We start from the raw sequence: 19273 nt of genomic DNA, 5'->3' as shown, positions 1-19273 counted from the left end.
TCCATTAGTGAGTGAGTCAGTTAATCAGTCAATCACTTAGGCAGCCAGTCACACACACACACACACACACACCGCTCCAGTAGCTCAATCAGTTAGAGCGCCTCGCTGCCAGACTTCACGGCCAAACAGACGGCGGTTCAAGCCCCGCTCAGGCCGGATTCTCTCCGTTCATTAGGAGTGGTTACTGTCCCCCCTTGAGCAAGGAGGATGGGCTGTGTGAGGTCCTGGCAGTACCCACAGATACACGATAATGAGTTTTTTTTATAACAAAGGAGGCGTATACCTGCTCACGTCGGGAGAGAGAGAGAGAGAGAGAGAGAGAGAGAGAGAGAGAGAGAGAGAGAGAGAGAGAGAGAGAGAGAGAGAGAGAGAGAGAGATCTCCCACAAAGTCAAAATATATTAGTTCCCCCATGCCTAAAGAGAGAGAGAGAGAGAGAGAGAGAGAGAGAGAGAGAGAGAGAGAGAGAGAGAGAGAGAGAGAGAGAGAGAGATCTCCCACAGTCAAAATATATTATTTCACCCATGCATAAAGAGAGAGAGAGAGAGAGTGAGACAGAGAGAGAGAGAGAGAGAGAGAGAGAGAATGAATGAAAACTGATTGCCTGACAGATTGACTTACCAGCTGACTGACTGACTAATTGCCTTCATCTTCCTTCCCAAACAAACTCTTATCAGCTTAAATGTCACGTTAGCCTAAACAGATTTTCGAGACATTTAAATATCTCTCTCTCCCTCAACGGATTTATAAGACCTCTCTCTCTCTCTCTCTCTTTAGACATGGGGGAACTAATATATTTTGACTTTGAGGGAGATATGTCTCTCTCTCTCTCTCTCTCTCTCTCTCTCTCTCTCTCTCTCTCTCTCTCTCTCTCTCTCTCTCTAAACATGGGGAGCCAATATATTTTGACTTTGTGGGAGATATGTCTCTCTCTCTCTCTCTCTCTAAACATGGGGAGCCAATATATTTTGACTTTGTGGGAGATATGTCTCTCTCTCTCTCTCTTTAAACATGGGGAGCCAACATATTTTGACATTGAGGGAGATACGTCTCTCTCTCTCTCTCTCCCTTTAAACATGGGGAGCCAACATATTTTGACATTGAGGGAGATACGTCTCTCTCTCTCTCTCTCTCCCTTTAAACATGGGGAGCCAACATATTTTGACATTGAGGGAGATACGTCTCTCTCTCTCTCTCTCTCTCCCTTTAAACATGGGGAGCCAATATATTTTGACTTTGTGGGAGATATGTCTCTCTCTTTAAACATGGGGAGCCAATATATTTTGACTTTGTGGGAGATATGTCTCTCTCTCTTTAAACATGGGGAGCCAATATATTTTGACTTTGTGGGAGATATGTCTCTCTCTCTTTAAACATGGGGAGCCAATATATTTTGACTTTGTGGGAGATATGTCTCTCTCTCTCTCTCTCTCTCTTTTCATATCTTACTTAACTTTCTAAGGTGGACTTACTTAATAATATCTAATAGGAATTAAAGAAAAAAAAATCAGATTCCAATACCAGCAAAGTTTAATCAGCCCTTAAGAACACAATAGCTTATAACATTATCTCTCCCTCTTATTATTATTATTTTTTACTAGGCAGGCATAAGAAAGGCACTTCACTAACTATGTCTGTTCTTTCTCTCCTCTCTCTCTATACAAGAGAAGGACAGGAGCAGGACATCAGGGGTATATCTTGCACTAATTCCAATGTTGTTTTCAGTCCATTGTCATAGTTTCCAAGGCCTGGAAATACACAACAGACTCCTTAATATTCTTAACAGGATATGGTACAACCACAGAGTTATAGACTAGAGGGTTCAACTCCAATCTCTCGCCACGGTGAGAGGTGAAGCCACTGCTCCTGCCTGTGGTCGGCCGCCATAGAGTGACGGATTGGCGACCTTTCCACGATTCCACATGTATACACTCAACCACTATTAGCTAGCCACCATTATGATATTTTGGAAAACTGAGCTGATCATCGTGTTCATGAGACATTGCTGCATATCATTATGGTAGTGTATAAACATTTTTGTTCATCTTTTTTGCCTCAATTGCTCGTCATTCAGGAACTTTTTATTGTATTAGATTTTCGTTTACAGCTTCAAATTGAGCATGTTTTTCTGATGCAGATGGTATATGACATGTACCAATGTAACAATAATCAGTGGGTAGAAAATGGACAAGAAAATAACAAGTCTATCTGACAGAGGGTCGCTGAGGCACTGCTGACCTGATAACAGCAGACATAACTATGTGAAAGTAAATTTCTCTCTGTCTCGCCATTCGTCACCCTAAGATGGCCGCCAGTTGCTTCAAAATCCAGGCTCTGGGAACCCTCTATGTATATAACTCTGTGAGTACAACTCCCTTCCCTATACATAGCGATAAACATTAGAGGTACAACATGCACTCATTCTGACATTTTGGGTCCATTTTCAGAGGCCTGGAAATACACAATAGACACCTTAATATTCTTAACAGGCTATGATACAACTCCCTTCCCTATACATAGAGATGAACATTAGAGAGGCACTCAGTATGATATTTTGGGTCCATTTTCAGAAGCTTGGAAATACAGTACACAAGATTTCTTAAGCTTATGGACGGCGGAAACCCTAAAACCATGACCGGAAGACATGGTAGAGCCTCAAACAGTCAGCTGGAGGCAGTCTAGTACACCTTCCGAACCACTGCCTGTACAGAGAATCACCAGAGAAAAAGTTGGAAAGTTTTGTTTAGTGGGCGCAACATCTGTGGTCATGTGTCAGAGAGAGACAGAAGGGGAAGGAATTATAGGAGAAGAGAACAGACCCCAGGAGACGGGACACAACCCCCGATTAATACCTGGTACCCATTCACTGCTGGGTGGACAGGGGCGTAGGGTATCGGAAAAGCCGCCCAAATTTTTCCACTCCGCCTGGGAATCGACCCCGTGCTCTCTTGGTTGTGAGCTGAGTGTGCTAACCACTGCACCACGAAGACCCCATCAGCTAAGAAGTCGCAGATTCCAGTCACTCTTCCAGACTTCCAAGCAGCATTTTTAAACATCTGGGCACCAACATTTGCCTGTTTGAAAAGCCTCCTCCTGTTTAAGTGCCCAAGTGTACAACAATATTCTGCTTAATAGTAAATTCCATGACTAAAACAGGAAAAAACATATAACATCTCTTTTTATACAGAAGGCGGAATAGCATGATTTTTCAAATGTTATATTGTTTCCATTGTAGGGTGAGGTGGACAACCCATAGTACTACTGGTGGGAAAATACTAATTAAAAATCTGTGTTTGCCCTAACAGGCATAACAAAGAGTGCATAATACTCCTCAGGAAATGGCCTTCATCTAGGAGTATCTCTTGAGCTTCCCCAGAGAATATTTTTTCTCCATAGGGAGTTTTGTTTTTTTCAACCCGGTAGCAGCGGGGATCATATTTCTTAATGGTCCCTCTAAGCGAGAAAAATGAGAAAAAATCACCCCTCACACAAACCATTTCATAATATATATCAAAACATTTGTGATCAGTTTATGTATCATCTATTTTTTGGGGTTTAAATCATGGCACAAGTTTGGCTCGTCGCTGCTCCACGGTAAAGCCACAAATTTGTCCCGTCGCTGCTACTGGGCTAATTGGTGTACGGCTTGTGAGCAGCAGGGGGTCACACACGAGGTGTTCACGGCCCGCACAATTTTATAAATAAATTTCTTAAAAATCTGGCTTTGCACCAAGACTCAAACCCAAATGCCTAAAGTAATCCAAAGGCTGTGGGCTTCCTTTGAAGTATCAGTTTAGATTGTTTGGACTTCCAATTCTGCAAGTGATGTCAGTGTTTTAACTTGTAATTTTTAGGTGGTTTTCTATGCTCGTCAAATGTATCCAGCAGGTTTTACAATAACATTTTGCGTCCAGTAATAGCTGTACCCACATGTTTGTTTACGGGACTCCCACGAACACAGCACAACAATATCTTTCCGTGCAAATATCTTTTCAGTATGATCCTGTTCACCATGGAAACCTTCACCAGCAAAGTCAAGACATATTCACAATAACCACATAATTGAGAACTAGGATTTCTGGTTTGGGTCGGTCGTGTCCTTGAAGACCCCCGGCTAATATCTTTTCAGTATGATCCTATTTGCCATGGAAACCTTCACCAGCAAAGTCAAGACATATTCACAATCACCACACATCACACAATCGAGCACTGGGAATTCTGGTTTGGGTCGGTCGTGTCCTTGAAAACCTCCGGCCGCTTCTTGCACTCCCCGATCCTCACAGTCAGGAAGTTGGCCGTCACATCCGTCAGGAAGATCTCATCCGCCAGCCAGGGGGTTCCGGCAGTACCAGTAGCTTGGGTCGAGTGCCACCAGGACCTGCGGATATGGGGTGATCCTTTCAGTAGAGTTTGAGGGAGTTTTAAGAGATTTCGTAAGCATTTCCAAGAGTCTCCTAAGTTATAGAAAGCTTCCAAGAGTTCTCAGGGGTTCCAAAGAGCTCTCCCAGGTTACAGAAAGCTCCCAAGAGTTTCCGAGAGGCAGGGTTGGAAAAAATCATGATGTTCTAAAAAAAAATCAAAAAAATCAATCTATTTGATTTAAAGCAGATTTTTCTTATTTAAATCGATTTTTTTGATTGAAATGATTTTTTTTGCATAAATTCTTCTTTGTTTCCATTTTTTTTTATGTGTTCCCCTATAGCACCGGTAGGCCTTCTTCAGGGGCCTGGTGGTCGGCCCCAGCCCGTCATGGCGCAGGCAATTTTTATAGTGACGCCATTTAATCTTGACTCATGCTGCCCCCCGGAACTCATTCTTGATTTACTTGGACGGTTTCCTCTAGAGTCCGGGTTGCTGGGTGGTCTTCAGGACAGCATGTGGGTAGTCTTAGGCCCCTCGCTGGTGACAGGAAAATCCCTGGTGGCAGCGTGAAGCCGCGTCCTCCAGCACAGGGAGAATGCAAGGCCGCACGCTAGCTACTCAGCCTGATGGGGACAATTTCTTGTATTAAACTTGGCCAATGAAATCATAGTTTAATATACATTACCCAAGAGGAGTTTTTCACACAAAAATCATAAGTAGGACTAATAGTTTATCTTTTTTTATGATTCTGAATATTTTTCTTGTAAGAGACGGCAATGATTAACTGGTGCCTGACTTGTAAGAGATGGCAATGATTAACTGGTGCCTGACTTGTAAGAGATGGCAATGATTAACTGGTGCCTGACTTGTAAGAGACGGCAATGATTAACTGGTGCCTGACTTGTAAGAGATGGCAATGATTCACTGGTGCCTGACTTGTAAGAGATGGCAATGATTAACTGGTGCCTGACTTGTAAGAGATGGCAATGATTAACTGGTGCCTGACTTGTAAGAGATGGCAATGATTAACTGGTGCCTGACTTGTAAGAGACGGCAATGATTAACTGGTGCCTGACTTGTAAGAGATGGCAATGATTAACTGGTGCCTGACTTGTAAGAGACGGCAATGATTAACTGGTGCCTGACTTGTAAGAGATGGCAATGATTAACTGGTGCCTGACTTGTAAGAGATGGCAATGATTAACTGGTGCCTGACTTGTAAGAGACGGCAATGATTAACTGGTGCCTGACTTGCTACAGGACCAATACAGGACCACTACAGGACAAGTAGATTTGATACTTTTCCTCTACAACTGATTCACATGTTATTATATATATATATATATATATATATATATATATATATATATATATATATATTTATATATATATATATATATATATATATATATATATATATATATATATATATAAATTATTAAATATTTTACTCTTGATAAATCACTTAAATCATTTTAAATACAGTATATTTAATTTTGATTTAAATCATGATTTTTTTACTCTCATTTAAATCGATTTAAATCACTTGATTTAACCCTTTCATTGCTAAACGCTCACAGCAAGCGTTAGGCGTATTTGCTGGTGGCCCTAAACGCACGCTGCGAGCGTGTTGGAACAGCACAGGGATGAAAGAGTGAAGATGCTGGTTAACTCTTGCTTAAGGGATTTGGACAGCACAGGGATGAAAGAGTGAAGATGCTGGTGAACTCTTGCATAAGGGATTTAGACAGCACAGGGATGAAAGAGTGAAGATGCTGGTTAACTCTAGCTTAAGGGATTTGGACAGCACAGGGATGAAAGAGTGAAGATGCTGGTGAACTCTTGCATAAGGGATTTAGACAGCACAGGGATGAAAGAGTGAAGATGCTGGTTAACTCTTGCTTAAGGGATTTGGACAGCACAGGGATGAAAGAGTGAAGATGCTGGTGAACTCTTGCATAAGGGATTTGGACAGCACAGGGATGAAAGAGTGAAGATGCTGGTGAACTCTTGCATAAGGGATTTGGACAGCACAGGGATGAAAGAGTGAAGATGCTGGTTAACTCTTGCATAAGGGATTTGGACAGCACAGGGATGAAAGAGTGAAGATGCTGGTTAACTCTTGCATAAGGGATTTGGACAGCACAGGGATGAAAGAGTGAAGATGCTGGTGAACTCTTGCATAAGGGATTTGGACAGCACAGGGATGCATAAGGGATTTGGACAGCACAGGGATGAAAGAGTGAAGATGCTGGTGAACTCTTGCATAAGGGATTTGGACGGCAGAGGGATGAAAGAGTGAAGATACTGGTGAACTCTTGCATAAGGGATTTAGATAGCACAGGGATAAAAGAGTGAAGATGCTGGTTAACTCTTGCACAATGGATTTAGACAGCACAGGGATGCATAAGGGATTTGGACAGCACAGGGATGCATAAGGGATTTAGACAGCACAGGGATGCATAAGGGATTTGGACAGCACAGGGATAAAAGAGTGAAGATGCTGGTTAACTCTTGCTTAAGGGATTTGGACAGCACAGGGATGAAAGAGTGAAGATGCTGGTGAACTCTTGCATAAGGGATTTGGACAGCACAGGGATGCATAAGGGATTTGGACAGCACAGGGATGAAAGAGTGAAGATGCTGGTGAACTCTTGCATAAGGGATGTGACAGCATAGGGATGAAAGAGTGAAGATGCTGGTGAACTCTTGCATAAGGGATGTGACAGCATAGGGATGAAAGAGTGAAGATGCTGGTGAACTCTTGCATAAGGGATGTGACAGCATAGGGATGAAAGAGTGAAGATGCTGGTGAACTCTTGCATAAGGGATGTGACAGCATAGGAACCCAGACCCACCTCAAGTCCAGTGGGTCACCCCGCAGGTCTCGGGGCTGGGGCGGGGGCTCTCAGAAGCACTGTATGCCCCGCTGGTCAACGAAATCGGCACGCGGGTCATGGGGAAACCTGGTCAAAGGGGAGACTTGTTAATATTGCTTTGTTGAAAGTTCAGTTATAAAAGTAAATAGAAATACATGGAAAATAAGGAGTCAAAAGATGGATGAGAAGAGGAAGGAGGAGGAGGAGGAGGAGGAGGAGGAGGAGGAATAAGAACAAAAAAAAAATGAGGAAAATAAGGAGAAGGAAGAGAAATAAAACAGGAGAGAAAAAGGAGGAAGAAGAGGAAGAGAGGAAATAGTGGATAATGAAGGGCCTCCTCTTCTTCCCAGTCCTTCATTATCAACTAATTCTTCTCTTCCTCCTCCTCCTCCTCTTCCTCCTCCTTAAAGACATTCCCATCCATATAACAATAATAATAATAATAATAATAATAATAATAATAATAATAATAAGTTTATCTATCACATCTGTCTCTCTCCTTGCCTTGCCTTTGAGAGCAGTTTAAGGGAAGGGAAGGGAAGGGAAGGGAAGGCAAAGGAAAAGAAGGGAAGGAAAGGGAATGAAAGGGAAGGGAAAGGAAGAGAAGGAAAGGGAAGGGAAGGGAAGAGAAGGAAAGGGAAGGAAAGGGAATGAAAGGGAAGGGAAAGGAAGAGAAGGGATGGGAAAGGAAGAGAAGGAAAGGGAAGGGAAGGGAAGGAAAGGGAATGAAAGGGAAGGGAAAGGAAGAGAAGGGATGGGAAAGGAAGAGAAGGAAAGGAAAGGGAAGGGAAGGAAAGGGAATGAAAGGGAAGGGAAAGGAAGAGAAGGGATGGGAAAGGAAGAGAAGGAAAGGGAAGGGAAGGGAAGGAAAGGGAAGGAAAGGGAAGGGAAAGGAAGAGAAGGGATGGGAAAGGAAGAGAAGGAAAGGGAAGGGAAGGGAAGGAAATGGAAGGGAAAGGAGAGAGAGAGAGAGAGAGAGAGAGAGAGAGAGAGAGAGAGAGAGAGAGAGAGAGAGAGAGAGAGAGAGAGAACTAAAATAAATAAAATACACATATAATACATAATTCTGAACACACACAGACAGAAAAAGATAAATAATAATAATAATAATAACAATAATAATAATAATAATAATAACATACATTCACAGTCATTAACATTAATAAAAAGGAATGATTAGATGATAAAAATTGAGAAGGGAGGAAGGAAGGAAGGAAGGAACAAAGGAAGGAAGGAAGGAAGGAACAAAGGAAGGAAGGAAGGAAGGAAGGAACAAAGGAAGGAAGGAAGGAAGGAAGGAACAAAGGAAGGAAGGAACAAAGGAAGGAAGGAAGGAAGGAAGGAACAAAGGAAGGAAGGAAGGAAGTAAGGAACAAAGGAAGGAAGGAAGGAAGGAAGGAACAAAGGAAGGAAGGAAGGACGGAACAAAGGAAGGACGGAAGGAAGGAACAAGGAAGGAAGGAAGGAAGGGAGGAACAAGGAAGGAAGGAAGGAACAAGGAAGGAAGGAAGGAACAAGGAAGGAAGGAAGGAAGGGAGGAACAAGGAAGGAAGGAAGGAAGGAAGGAACAAGGAAGGAAGGAAGGAAGGGAGGAACAAGGAAGGAAGAAAGGCAGGAAGGGAGGAACAAGGAAGGAAGGAAGGAAGGAACAAAGGAAGGAAGGAAGGAAGGAACAAAGGAAGGAAGGAAGGAAGGAAGGAACAAAGGAAGGAAGGAAGGAAGGAACAAAGGAAGGAAGGAAGGAAGGAACAAAGGAAGGAAGGAAGGAAGGAACAAAGGAAGGAAGGAAGGAACAAAGGAAGGAAGGAAGGAAGGAACAAAGGAAGGAAGGAAGGAAGGAACAAAGGAAGGAAGGAAGGAAGGAACAAAGGAAGGAAGGAAGGAACAAAGGAAGGAAGGAAGGAAGGAACAAAGGAAGGAAGGAAGGAAGAAAGGAACAAAGGAAGGAAGGAAGGAAGGAACAAAGGAAGGAAGGAAGGAACAAAGGAAGGAAGGAAGGAAGGAAGGAACAAAGGAAGGAAGGAAGGAAGGAACAAAGGAAGGAAGGAAGGAAGGAACAAAGGAAGGAAGGAAGGAAGGAACAAAGGAAGGAAGGAAGGAAGGAACAAAGGAAGGAAGGAAGGAAGGAAGGAAGGAACAAAGGAAGGAAGGAAGGAAGGAAGGAAGGAACAAAGGAAGGAAGGAACAAAGGAAGGAAAAAAAGAAGGAAAATAGACATTATAAATACAAAATAAACATACAGATATAATGTCCAGCCACACTAAACGCTCGCCTTTCCCTTCCTCCATTATTGCATTTCTGTGTGGGTCTGTACTCGGCCTTCTTTTCTAAATAGGTTAGTAGTAGCACAGAAAACGGTATTCAGATGTATATTTTTCATTAGACAATTCAGTTCAACTTGAGAGATATTTTCTAAACATCATTTGTTGAATATCGGCTCAATTCATAATTATTTCCTGCTGTTATTGATATTTAAAACCATTAACCCGGAAGCTGCGGGGGGTCATGTTTCTTAGGTTAGGTTAGGTTAGGTTAGGTTAAAGGCCCCTCTAAGTAAAACAATGAGAAAGAATCATCACTCACGCAAACCATTTCATAACATATATCAACGCATTTGTGATCAGTTTATGCATCATCTATTTTTTGGGGGTTTATATCATGGCAAAAATGTGGCCCGTCGCTGGTACCCGCTAAAGCCACAAATTTGGTCCGTCGCTGCTACCGGGTTAAGGAAACAGACTCTTTAATCTTCTCGTTAATAGATGGACAAAGAGTAACAAGGGCAAATAGTACAAGTCTCCATGTCCCGCGCTTCAATACATCTCTCTGTAATAATAGCATTGCCTGTCATGGTCCAGGAATATGGAACTCACTGCCATTAAGGAAACAGACTCTTTAATCTTCTCGTTAATAGATGGACAAAGAGTAACAAGGGCAAATAGTACAAGTCTCCATGTCCCGCGCTTCAATACATCTCTCTGTAATAATAGCATTGCCTGTCTTGGTCCAGGAATATGGAACTCACTGCCATTAAGGAAACAGACTCTTTAACCTTCTCGTTAATAGATGGACAAAGAGTAACAAGAGAAAATAGTACAAATCTTCATGTCCCGCGCTTTAATACATTATTTAATATTATGATAGCATTGCCTGTCTTGGTCCACGAATATGGAACTCACTGCCATTAAGGAAACAGACTCTTTAACCTTCTTGTTAATAGATGGACAAAGAGCAAACAGTACAAATCTTCATGTCCCGCGATTTAATACATCTCTCTGTAATAATAGCATTGCCTGTCATGGTCCAGGAATATGGAGTTCACTGGCAACACATTGAAAAAATCTTATGTTAACCTGCAATCTTTCGCCATTCAAAAAGAAAAGAAAAAATCATTTAATTAATTGTCAGAATGAATGAGAATTTCTATATATTTGGTGTATAGTAAAAGGTTTGACATATAGGTATGTACATGTGTGTTTATTTTGTGTATGTATATATATGTATGGATGTGTATGTGTGTATATGTATATGTATGTATGTACATAGCTGGGCACGATAACAGAAAACCTTATTCCCGATAACTGATAACTGATAATGAAAAACCTTAACGGCGATAACCGATATTCATTGACTAGAGACACAAATATAGGCGATAACTGATAACCGATACCCGATAAAAATCCACAATTCCGATACTAGCTAGTGATAAGTCCGACAGGCGAAAACGATACTATATTGATATTTCAGATAGAACAACATTGATGAATTAAAATTTTCATTATCTGTATTTTAGGAAACTTACAAAACCTTAAAACCATACGTTGGCACGTACATATGGACGGTAATACTAGAAATGCCTGAACCGTGTTGTGTTATTTGGCGTCCCCACCGTCAAAAATTGTTTACAAACTCTGGTCTCTCGTGAACGGTGCATGCTCAGACCAGCAAGCGTACACCTGTACAGTCTCATAAAGATTTTAAACCGTAATTAAGAGTTGCTGGAAGGCTGAATCAGACATATAGTAACAATACCACCATCCTCACTGTTTCTAGAACGACACTGTACGAGTTGTATTTATATGTACAGAGTGTACGTCGTTCTAGAAACAGCGAGGATGGTGGTACTGTATGTTTGATTCAGCTTTCCAGCAACTCTTAATGTGTTAAAAAAGCATTGTGAGACTGTACAGGTCTACACTTAATGGTCTGAGCATGTGCAGTTCACGAGAGACCAGTGTTTGTAAACAAAATCGCCAGCTTTTGATGATGGGACACCAAACAACACAACACCGGGTGCCTTCAGTACCATGGCATGGTCACAAACTAATATGGAATATCAAATTTGAGGCAGTGAATAATCATTTTGGGGGAAAGTTAAATGATTTTTCTCAGTGATATATTGATTTTTGAGTAGCATAAAAAAATAACCTTGCGTTTTAATTTTCATGATCTAAGTATGAAATCTCATCACCGAAGATATTTCATACCCCGAAGTTTTTTCATACAACACCGGGCCACGCATGCGCAGTAGGGAGACAACGTTTTTTTCTGAGAGGCGGAAAAAAAGTAGCGATTATCGCTAGTTTGGTTACAAAAGTAACGAAGATACCGATATATATTTAAATAAGTAGTGGATGGTCCATAATCCGATTTTGTTATTAGCGATAAAGTATCGCGATAACTTATTGCGATAACGCCCAGCTATGTGTATGTATATGTATGTTTGTGTGAATGTATATGTACGTTTGTGTGCGTTTACGAGTATGTGTGCATGTGGATGCAAATCTATGAATGCATAAGCACATTTTTTTTGTGGATATATGCTGATACAGTATGCCTACAATATGTCTACCATATATTAGTTCATCCCAGTCTGTAGGAAGCTTTGGCTTAACAGACTGTGCCTCAATATCTGACTTTGTAAATTTATAAGTGACTTTGTATTATGTCAATAAACTTACTTACTTACTTACTCACACACACACACACACACACACACACACACATATGAACACCATCAACACCACATCACCACCCACCTGTTATCATGGTGTGACGGCGCTCCACCTCCACCACCTCCCCCCCCCATGCCTGGCGGGGGGAGGCGCATGTCCTGGTCATTCCCTTGGGGCGGAGGACCCTGCGGGCGACCCCAAGCTGCCGCATGTCAAAATCACCCGCTGAAAATAATAATAATAATAATAATAATAATAATAATAATAATAATAATAATAATAATAGAAATAATAACAGTAATAATCAGGTCCTAAAAAATCAGAAGTGCGGTAGTTTTTCCGGAGTAGTGCGGTTGTGGTAGTGTGGTACCATTTTTTTCTTTCCCAGTGCGGCAGCGGTAGTCAAAATAAACAGTACTTGAGTGTGGCCTGACTGACGCTAAACAGAGTCTGAGGATGACCTCTGCACTCCTGCTGGTTACCGTCCTCTTAATAATAAAGCCTAATACCCTGTTAGCCCTATTCCTCGCACTAATACATTGCTTCCTTAGTTGTTGGTCAGAGTTCACTAACACTCCCAGGTCCCTTTCACACTCAGACCTGCCTATCGCTGTGGAGTCTAAACTATACCCGTGTAATGGGTTGCGGGTTCCTACACTAGGTACGCTACACTTGGTGATGTTAAAATTCATCTGCCATTTCTCTGACCAAGCTGACAGTTTGTTGAGATCCTCCTCTAGCATCCTCCCCACCCTAATAGTGTGTCCTATTTTGGTGTCATCTGCAAATTTACCTATGTCACTAGTTATCCCATTGTCTAACTGTGAACAGTGAGTTAAAATCTAGGATTAATGAAGTCAAGCAGAAAGTTGGGGAGGAAGTCAAGAGTGTGATTAATAATGATGCAATGGAAAGCAAAATAGTTGACATAACAGTGGACACGAGGAACAAGCTGAGTGCAGAGGTGAAGGAAGGTTTGGCCTACAGGGATGAGGGAGAGGCACCAAAGGTTTGCAGTGGGTCTAGTACAGAAGTACTTTTGGGCTCCTCAATGCTCATAAAGAACTGTTGGATAAAACTACCAGTCAAGTACAAAATAGATTAGACAGGAAAAACAACATTGCCTTGTATGGTAGTATCCCAGAGAAGGTGAAAGAGGGCATGAACTTGCCAATTAGGTCTGAAAAAATTGAGCATGACAAGCTGATTTTCATAGAAGTATGCAGTGAAATGGGCTTGACATGTTTCAACAGTAATATTGAGGAGACAAGACGAATTGGAAGATACAAGGGAGAAACAGAACAGAGTAGCCTACCATAGTGGTGACTCTGAGAGGATCCTTGAAAGAACAGAGAAACTTGTTCAGGCTAAAAGATGCCAAAGTGAAATATTTAGGAAGGTTGATGTGTTTCATGATATGACCATTGAGGAAAGGAAAAGAGAGAAGGAACTCAGAGCAAATGCCGGAAAGAAAAACACCGAGATAACGGGAAAGTACCATGTAGAAATATGTCCCTGGAACTGTTATATACTGAAGGTAAAGAGGTGGAGGAGGGAAAAAGAGGAACCACAACCATAATCCAAAATAAAATACGTACATCTGGGTCAAGTAAAAAAGACTTTCATGTGTTATTATGTAATGTCGATGTATTAACTAATGATAAGAACTGAGCTCAGCAAAAGTTGAAGAGTTACAGACTCATGTGTTACAGGAAGTCACACCAAAAAATCATCGTTTTGATAGAGACATTGCGAAGTATAACTTTGAAGGGTATGAGAGCGTTGGAAAAAATCTAGCACATGAGGAAGAGGACTGTTAGTAGTATACATATGAGGAGTTTTCCTCTAAACTATATCAAGTATCAAGTAAGTACCTTGGCAAATATGTGTTCTTGGGCGGGGAAATGTCTTCTAATACGACCCTATATAGACACGGTCCCGTCACGCAGGTGGCTTGGCAGGTAACACAATACGTATCACTGTCCCTGAACACACGTCACACGCCTTCCCTGCCCGTAACACAGTACCATACAGCACCGTGACGAAGCTATATACTGTGGCAGGTAACGAAAGGATAACGTAACACTAGTCTAGGGTACGAAATCAGTCTCTGGCAATGCGTAACACCTTCAACCCGTCACACGCCTCCCTGACCGTCACCTTAATGCGTAGACATAACACAGTACCATATATCACCGTGACGAAGCTATATAGTGTGGCAGGTAACGAAATGATAATGTAACACTAGTCTAGGGTACCCAAACACTGTCTCTGGCAATGCGTAACACCTTCAACCCGTCACACGCCTCCCTTACCTGGTTCTTACCTGGTTGGGCTCCCTTGGAGGGAACCCCACAGTGGCTAGCACGCCAGTCTTGTGTATTAGAGAACAACAGAAATCCAAGACAAAGAAAGATAAGACTGGAAAGTGTGCTAAAAGCCTGTTTAGAATGGTAATAAGTAGATTGAGCTCAGTAATGAAATAAAGTGTCTCCCAGGAACTCAGCAAGTCCCTTCTTGAAAGAGTTTAGGTTGGTTGACTCTGCTACCTCTGGGGGGAGTGAGTTCCACAGCCTCACCACACCAACTGAGAAAAATCTATGTCTGGCTTCGCAAGTGCTGTGAGGAACAAAAATTTTGAACTTGTGCCCTCTAGTAATATCCCTTGTTGGTGCCATGGTGAATAGATCTGTAGGTGATATAGCTGACATACCATTGAAGATCTTCCAACATTTAATAATATCTGCACGCAATAGTCTTCCTTTCACAGAGTAAAGATCTAAAGTTTTAAGTCGCTGATCATAAGACATAGTCTCACAACCTGTGATAAGCTTAGTCCATCGACGCTGAACTGATTCTAGAAGAGATAATATAACCTGTGTTCCATACTGGGGATGCAAATTCAAGAAGTGGACGTACATGTGTAATGAATAGTTTAACCACAAAGGAAGGTGAGCGACACAAGGCTGACTTAAGAAAGGAATATGACAAACCAGCAGCCTTTGACACTACAGATTGGATATGGTGATGGAATCTTAATGATGGATCAATGGTTATGCCGAGATCTACTGCAGCAAAACTGAGACTTAGGGGATTGCCTTAACAGTATAAAACGAATACGGCCCAAATCATAAGACTGACGGAGGTCGGTGCCAAAGCTCATGAGTTTAGTTTTGTCAGTATTAATCTTTAAGTCCCAAGATTCTGCAACTTTAATTAAAGAATCAATATCTCTTTGGACAATACTAATGCCCTCCAACACTGTATTAAGGCTCTGAGGCTTTATCAGAAGATAAAGTTTAAGATCATCAGCAAATAATTTTATGTTTGATACTAAAGTATTGGAGATGTGATTTATGTAAATAAGGAAAAGAGTAGGACCTAACACAGAACCCTTTGGCACACCGCTAATTACTGGAAATGAAGAACTGATCTGTCCGCCCACTACAACTTCCATAGTCCTATGGGACAGAAATGTCTTGATCCAAGATAGAATAGCACCATTAATGCCCACTGAATTAAGTTTAGTAAATAGAATCTGGTGATTAACAGTGTCGAAGGCTTTTGAAAAATCAAAGAGAATAAGATCAACCATATTGCCCGTGTCCATCCACTCAGAGACTGCATCATACGTAAGTAAGAGCTGATCCTCCACAGACTTGCCGGAGCGAAAACCAGACTGGTTGACATTCAGTATTGAATTGGCTTCCAAATAATTATGCAGTGCAGCAACAATTATTCTCTCTAAAATTTTACAGCTAACAGAAGTGAGGCTTACTGGGCGATACTTAAGAGGATCACTTCGTTTACCTTTCTTGAAAATAAGTACTACTGAAGATTTTTTCCAAATTTCAGGAATCTCCCCCGAATTTATAGATGAAACGAATATTTTAAACAGAGGATATGCTAAATTAGTGGAGCAATGTTTTAGTAATACTGGATGAACAGAGTCAGGTCCCATTGCAGTGGAAGGGTTAATAGCACCGAGTTCCCTAGCAACATCATGAACTGTGAAGTGTATCTGGTGAAAGGAGCCATCATGTACTTGGTGTGGTGGCTGTGGAAGACCAGAGGGTATGGTAAACACTGAGGAAAAAGCACCACCTAAGAGCTGAGCCATCTCTTTAGGGTCGGATACTAAGTTTTCTGCATCACCGAGAGGACCAACGGAAGGACAGCCTACTTTTTTCCCGCGTATGTACGAGTGAAATAATTTGGGCTTAACTGAGTAATTATTAAGGATGTCCTCCTCATAAGAAATCTGTTTCTGAGTGGAATAGTTCCTGTACTGGTAATTTACATCCAGAAATGTTTGCAAAGCTTCAAAAGCAAGTACAGAGTTTCTAGCATGTGCTGCTCTCATCTGTTTGTAATGGTTCCAACTATTCTTTTGGATGTTTATAAGAGCTCTAGGAGGTTTGTATTCCCATGGTTTGTAAGGGGCACTTGATGAGGAGCGAAGAGTTTTTTGTGGAGCACATGTTCTTCCAAAATAGTTTATATAGGACAAAAATTTATTGTATGAATCATTAGAGTTCATATTCTGGAATTCAAAGTCCCAGTCTACAGTGGACAAGAATTGATTAATTTGCTTAAAATTGGCTTTAGGCCAGAAAGGGGATGCAGCGCTGACATTTGACTTCACAGGTTTGTACTGGAAAATATAGCCACAAAGTATAACACAGTGATCACAGTTGGGAAATGGGGGAAACACATTAGAGGAGACTACTCGATCAGTTTCAGTAGTGAGAAATAGATCTAAAGTATTGCCTGCCCTGATGTTTGTTGGCTCATCAATCCACTGAGTGAGGCCTAATGAGGTGAAACAGTCTAGAAAAAGTTTATCAGTATTAGCTGTTACATTATTTACACTGCCTAGTAACCAAGAGATAGAAGGAAGGTTAAAATCACCAATCACTATTACTTCCCTGTTAGTACAAAAATCTGTTAGAAAATCTATGAGTTTATTATTGTCTTGAAGAGAGTAAGAGGGAGGTCTATAAACAACTACAATAAATATTTTGTAATCTGGAAGAAAGACTGAGCAGACGTTAGGTATTTTGATGTTCATGTTGAGACATCTGTAAGAATTGTGTACATAAATGCCAGCTCCATGTTTATGAACGGAACCAGAAACGTCATTTCTGAATAAGTTATAATTAGTAATTGAAACTGCAGCATCTGGAATAGTACTAATTAACCAAGTCTCAGTAACCCCTAATACATGTGCATTATTTGAAAATAAGAAGTGCTTAACAAATGCAACCTTATTGATAAGACTATTTACATTACACAAACTAACATTTAGTTGGGTAGCAAAGGGGCAGTTGAGCCAAGAGAATCAGAACTGGCAGGCTGGGCTACAGGCTGAGCTGAGGCACCAGCTAGCCTGTTCCTTGTCGCCTCTCATACAGTTCTTTTCTTTGTTTGAATGTTAAATCCCTATTAACATAAATGCCATTGAACTCGTGGTTGTTTCTAAGAATTTTTGCTTCCATCACTAGCTTCCTACGCGAGTCATCATCGGCAATTTTAACTCTGTAAAGACACTTGTTTCTATCAATACAAAATAAATCAGACATAGATGGAGTGGTATTCAGAATATAGCGAGTGATGTTTGCAATGCTAGTCCTTGCATCTTCATTAGACTCGACCTTTACACCCCTGAATATGACTGATTCTTTCCTTTTTCTTCTCTCGTCCATCTCTACTATTTCCTCCCGAATAGACATTCTCAAATCATCCCCAGAGGTAACCTGAGTCGGAGAGGCAGAAGATGAATGTGAGGCAAGAGAGTCCACCCTTTCTGTTAGTTTAGTAATTGGTGAGCACAAGGATCTCACCATTACAAAGAGTTGAGCTAAAGCTGGGTCACCTGAGGAATCCTTACCAGCTCCAGCAACCATAGGACGAGCCCTACACTGAGTACAAACATATTCAACCCCAGCACCTCCTGCCTCACGAATGACATCAATCACACGATCAGATGCCCCCATACACAGTGGACTAGGATGAAACCAATTATCACATTTATCACATCCAATGCCATCTTGACCAACAGCAACCTCACAGCTACCACAAGGAGACACAACAGACCCACCAGGTTGACCATCAGTCCGAGTTGATACCCGCGTGCCACCATGATCAGCTGATCGGGGGTCCCCTCCTCTGGGATCGAGTACCAACCAGTCCTTTTGTTTTCGGGATAATGCCATCTTGCTTTGGAGTTCTCGACGAGTGGCCAGCAGGACCAGGGTATTTTGAAAGCTTGGGTGGCATGGCGAGACACAACACCAATAATAATAGGCAAAGTTCAGTTAGGGAAGATGTGAGATGTGCTAATCCCTGACCGTCACCTCAAGGCGTAGACGTAACACAGCACACAGGAGCACAGTGACACAGCTGTAGAGTTAGTCACGCATGCAAATAACAACGTGTAAGTCTCTCACCGCACACGAATAACTCCATAGGGTGTCTGGTCACTCACTCCATCTTGATCTTGATGTCACAGGTGGCTCGGGATTTCCAGGCCAACAACAGGTCACAACAATCATTTGCTTCATCACTCATTATTTCATCACTTATTAACCTCCCAATCGGCTGATGAATATATTATACTTACTTATATGGCAATTTAGTTGTTTTTTAAGCCATTACTTGTTTATTAATAGGTCAGATACATCACGAATTGTTCACTCTCTCCAACGGGTCACCTGTACAGCAAGAGCAAGAGCAGCATCGAGGGACATCATTGCTAACGTAACTCCTGATCAGGTCGGCATGGCTGGGTCTCTAAGGGTTTGATCAAAACAAACCTCTATCGATAATATCAAAGCTTATTCACCCATGTTAGGAACGTCAGAGAACATGTTATTTATTTCTAGGTTCAGTAACGTAAGAAATTCCACGGCGCCCCTTCAAAAAAAGGTAAAACACGCCATCAGTAAAAAAAATAGAATATGATACGTTATGAAAACTAGACACAAGAGATGAATTCACAGCACGAAACATTTTTAAACTAAACGAAAAAGAAGAAATATCGTTCACCCTCCCCCTCCGCCCACCACACCCCCTCCCC

At 41.6% G+C, this 19273-nt stretch overlaps 1 protein-coding gene across 13 annotated transcripts in view; it reads right to left on the bottom strand.

Annotated features, from left to right (window-relative positions):
- The window catches only part of LOC126994346 (uncharacterized), a 57999-nt gene extending 39274 nt beyond the window's left edge, over window positions 1-18725 (bottom strand). For 2 of the 13 annotated variants that reach the window (XR_007749027.1, XR_007749030.1), the window contains exons 1-3: window positions 14070-18265; window positions 12280-12420; window positions 7220-7327 (exon numbers count right to left, since the gene is read on the bottom strand). Coding sequence is in view for 1 of the 13 variants with exons in the window: in XM_050853674.1 (XP_050709631.1) it covers window positions 7221-7327; window positions 12280-12420; window positions 12566-12938 (621 nt within the window). In the remaining 12 variants the exon portion in view is untranslated. The other 11 variants (XR_007749024.1, XR_007749026.1, XR_007749025.1 and 8 more) reach the window with 11 other exon arrangements.
- Between the last annotated feature and the right edge of the window lie 548 nt (window positions 18726-19273).

This window comes from Eriocheir sinensis, unplaced genomic scaffold (assembly GCF_024679095.1).
Source record: "Eriocheir sinensis breed Jianghai 21 unplaced genomic scaffold, ASM2467909v1 Scaffold779, whole genome shotgun sequence".
Taxonomy (NCBI): Eukaryota; Metazoa; Arthropoda; class Malacostraca; order Decapoda; family Varunidae; genus Eriocheir; species Eriocheir sinensis.
Note: the sequence above shows the minus strand (reverse complement) of the source record. Positions and strands in the feature narration are given on the sequence as shown.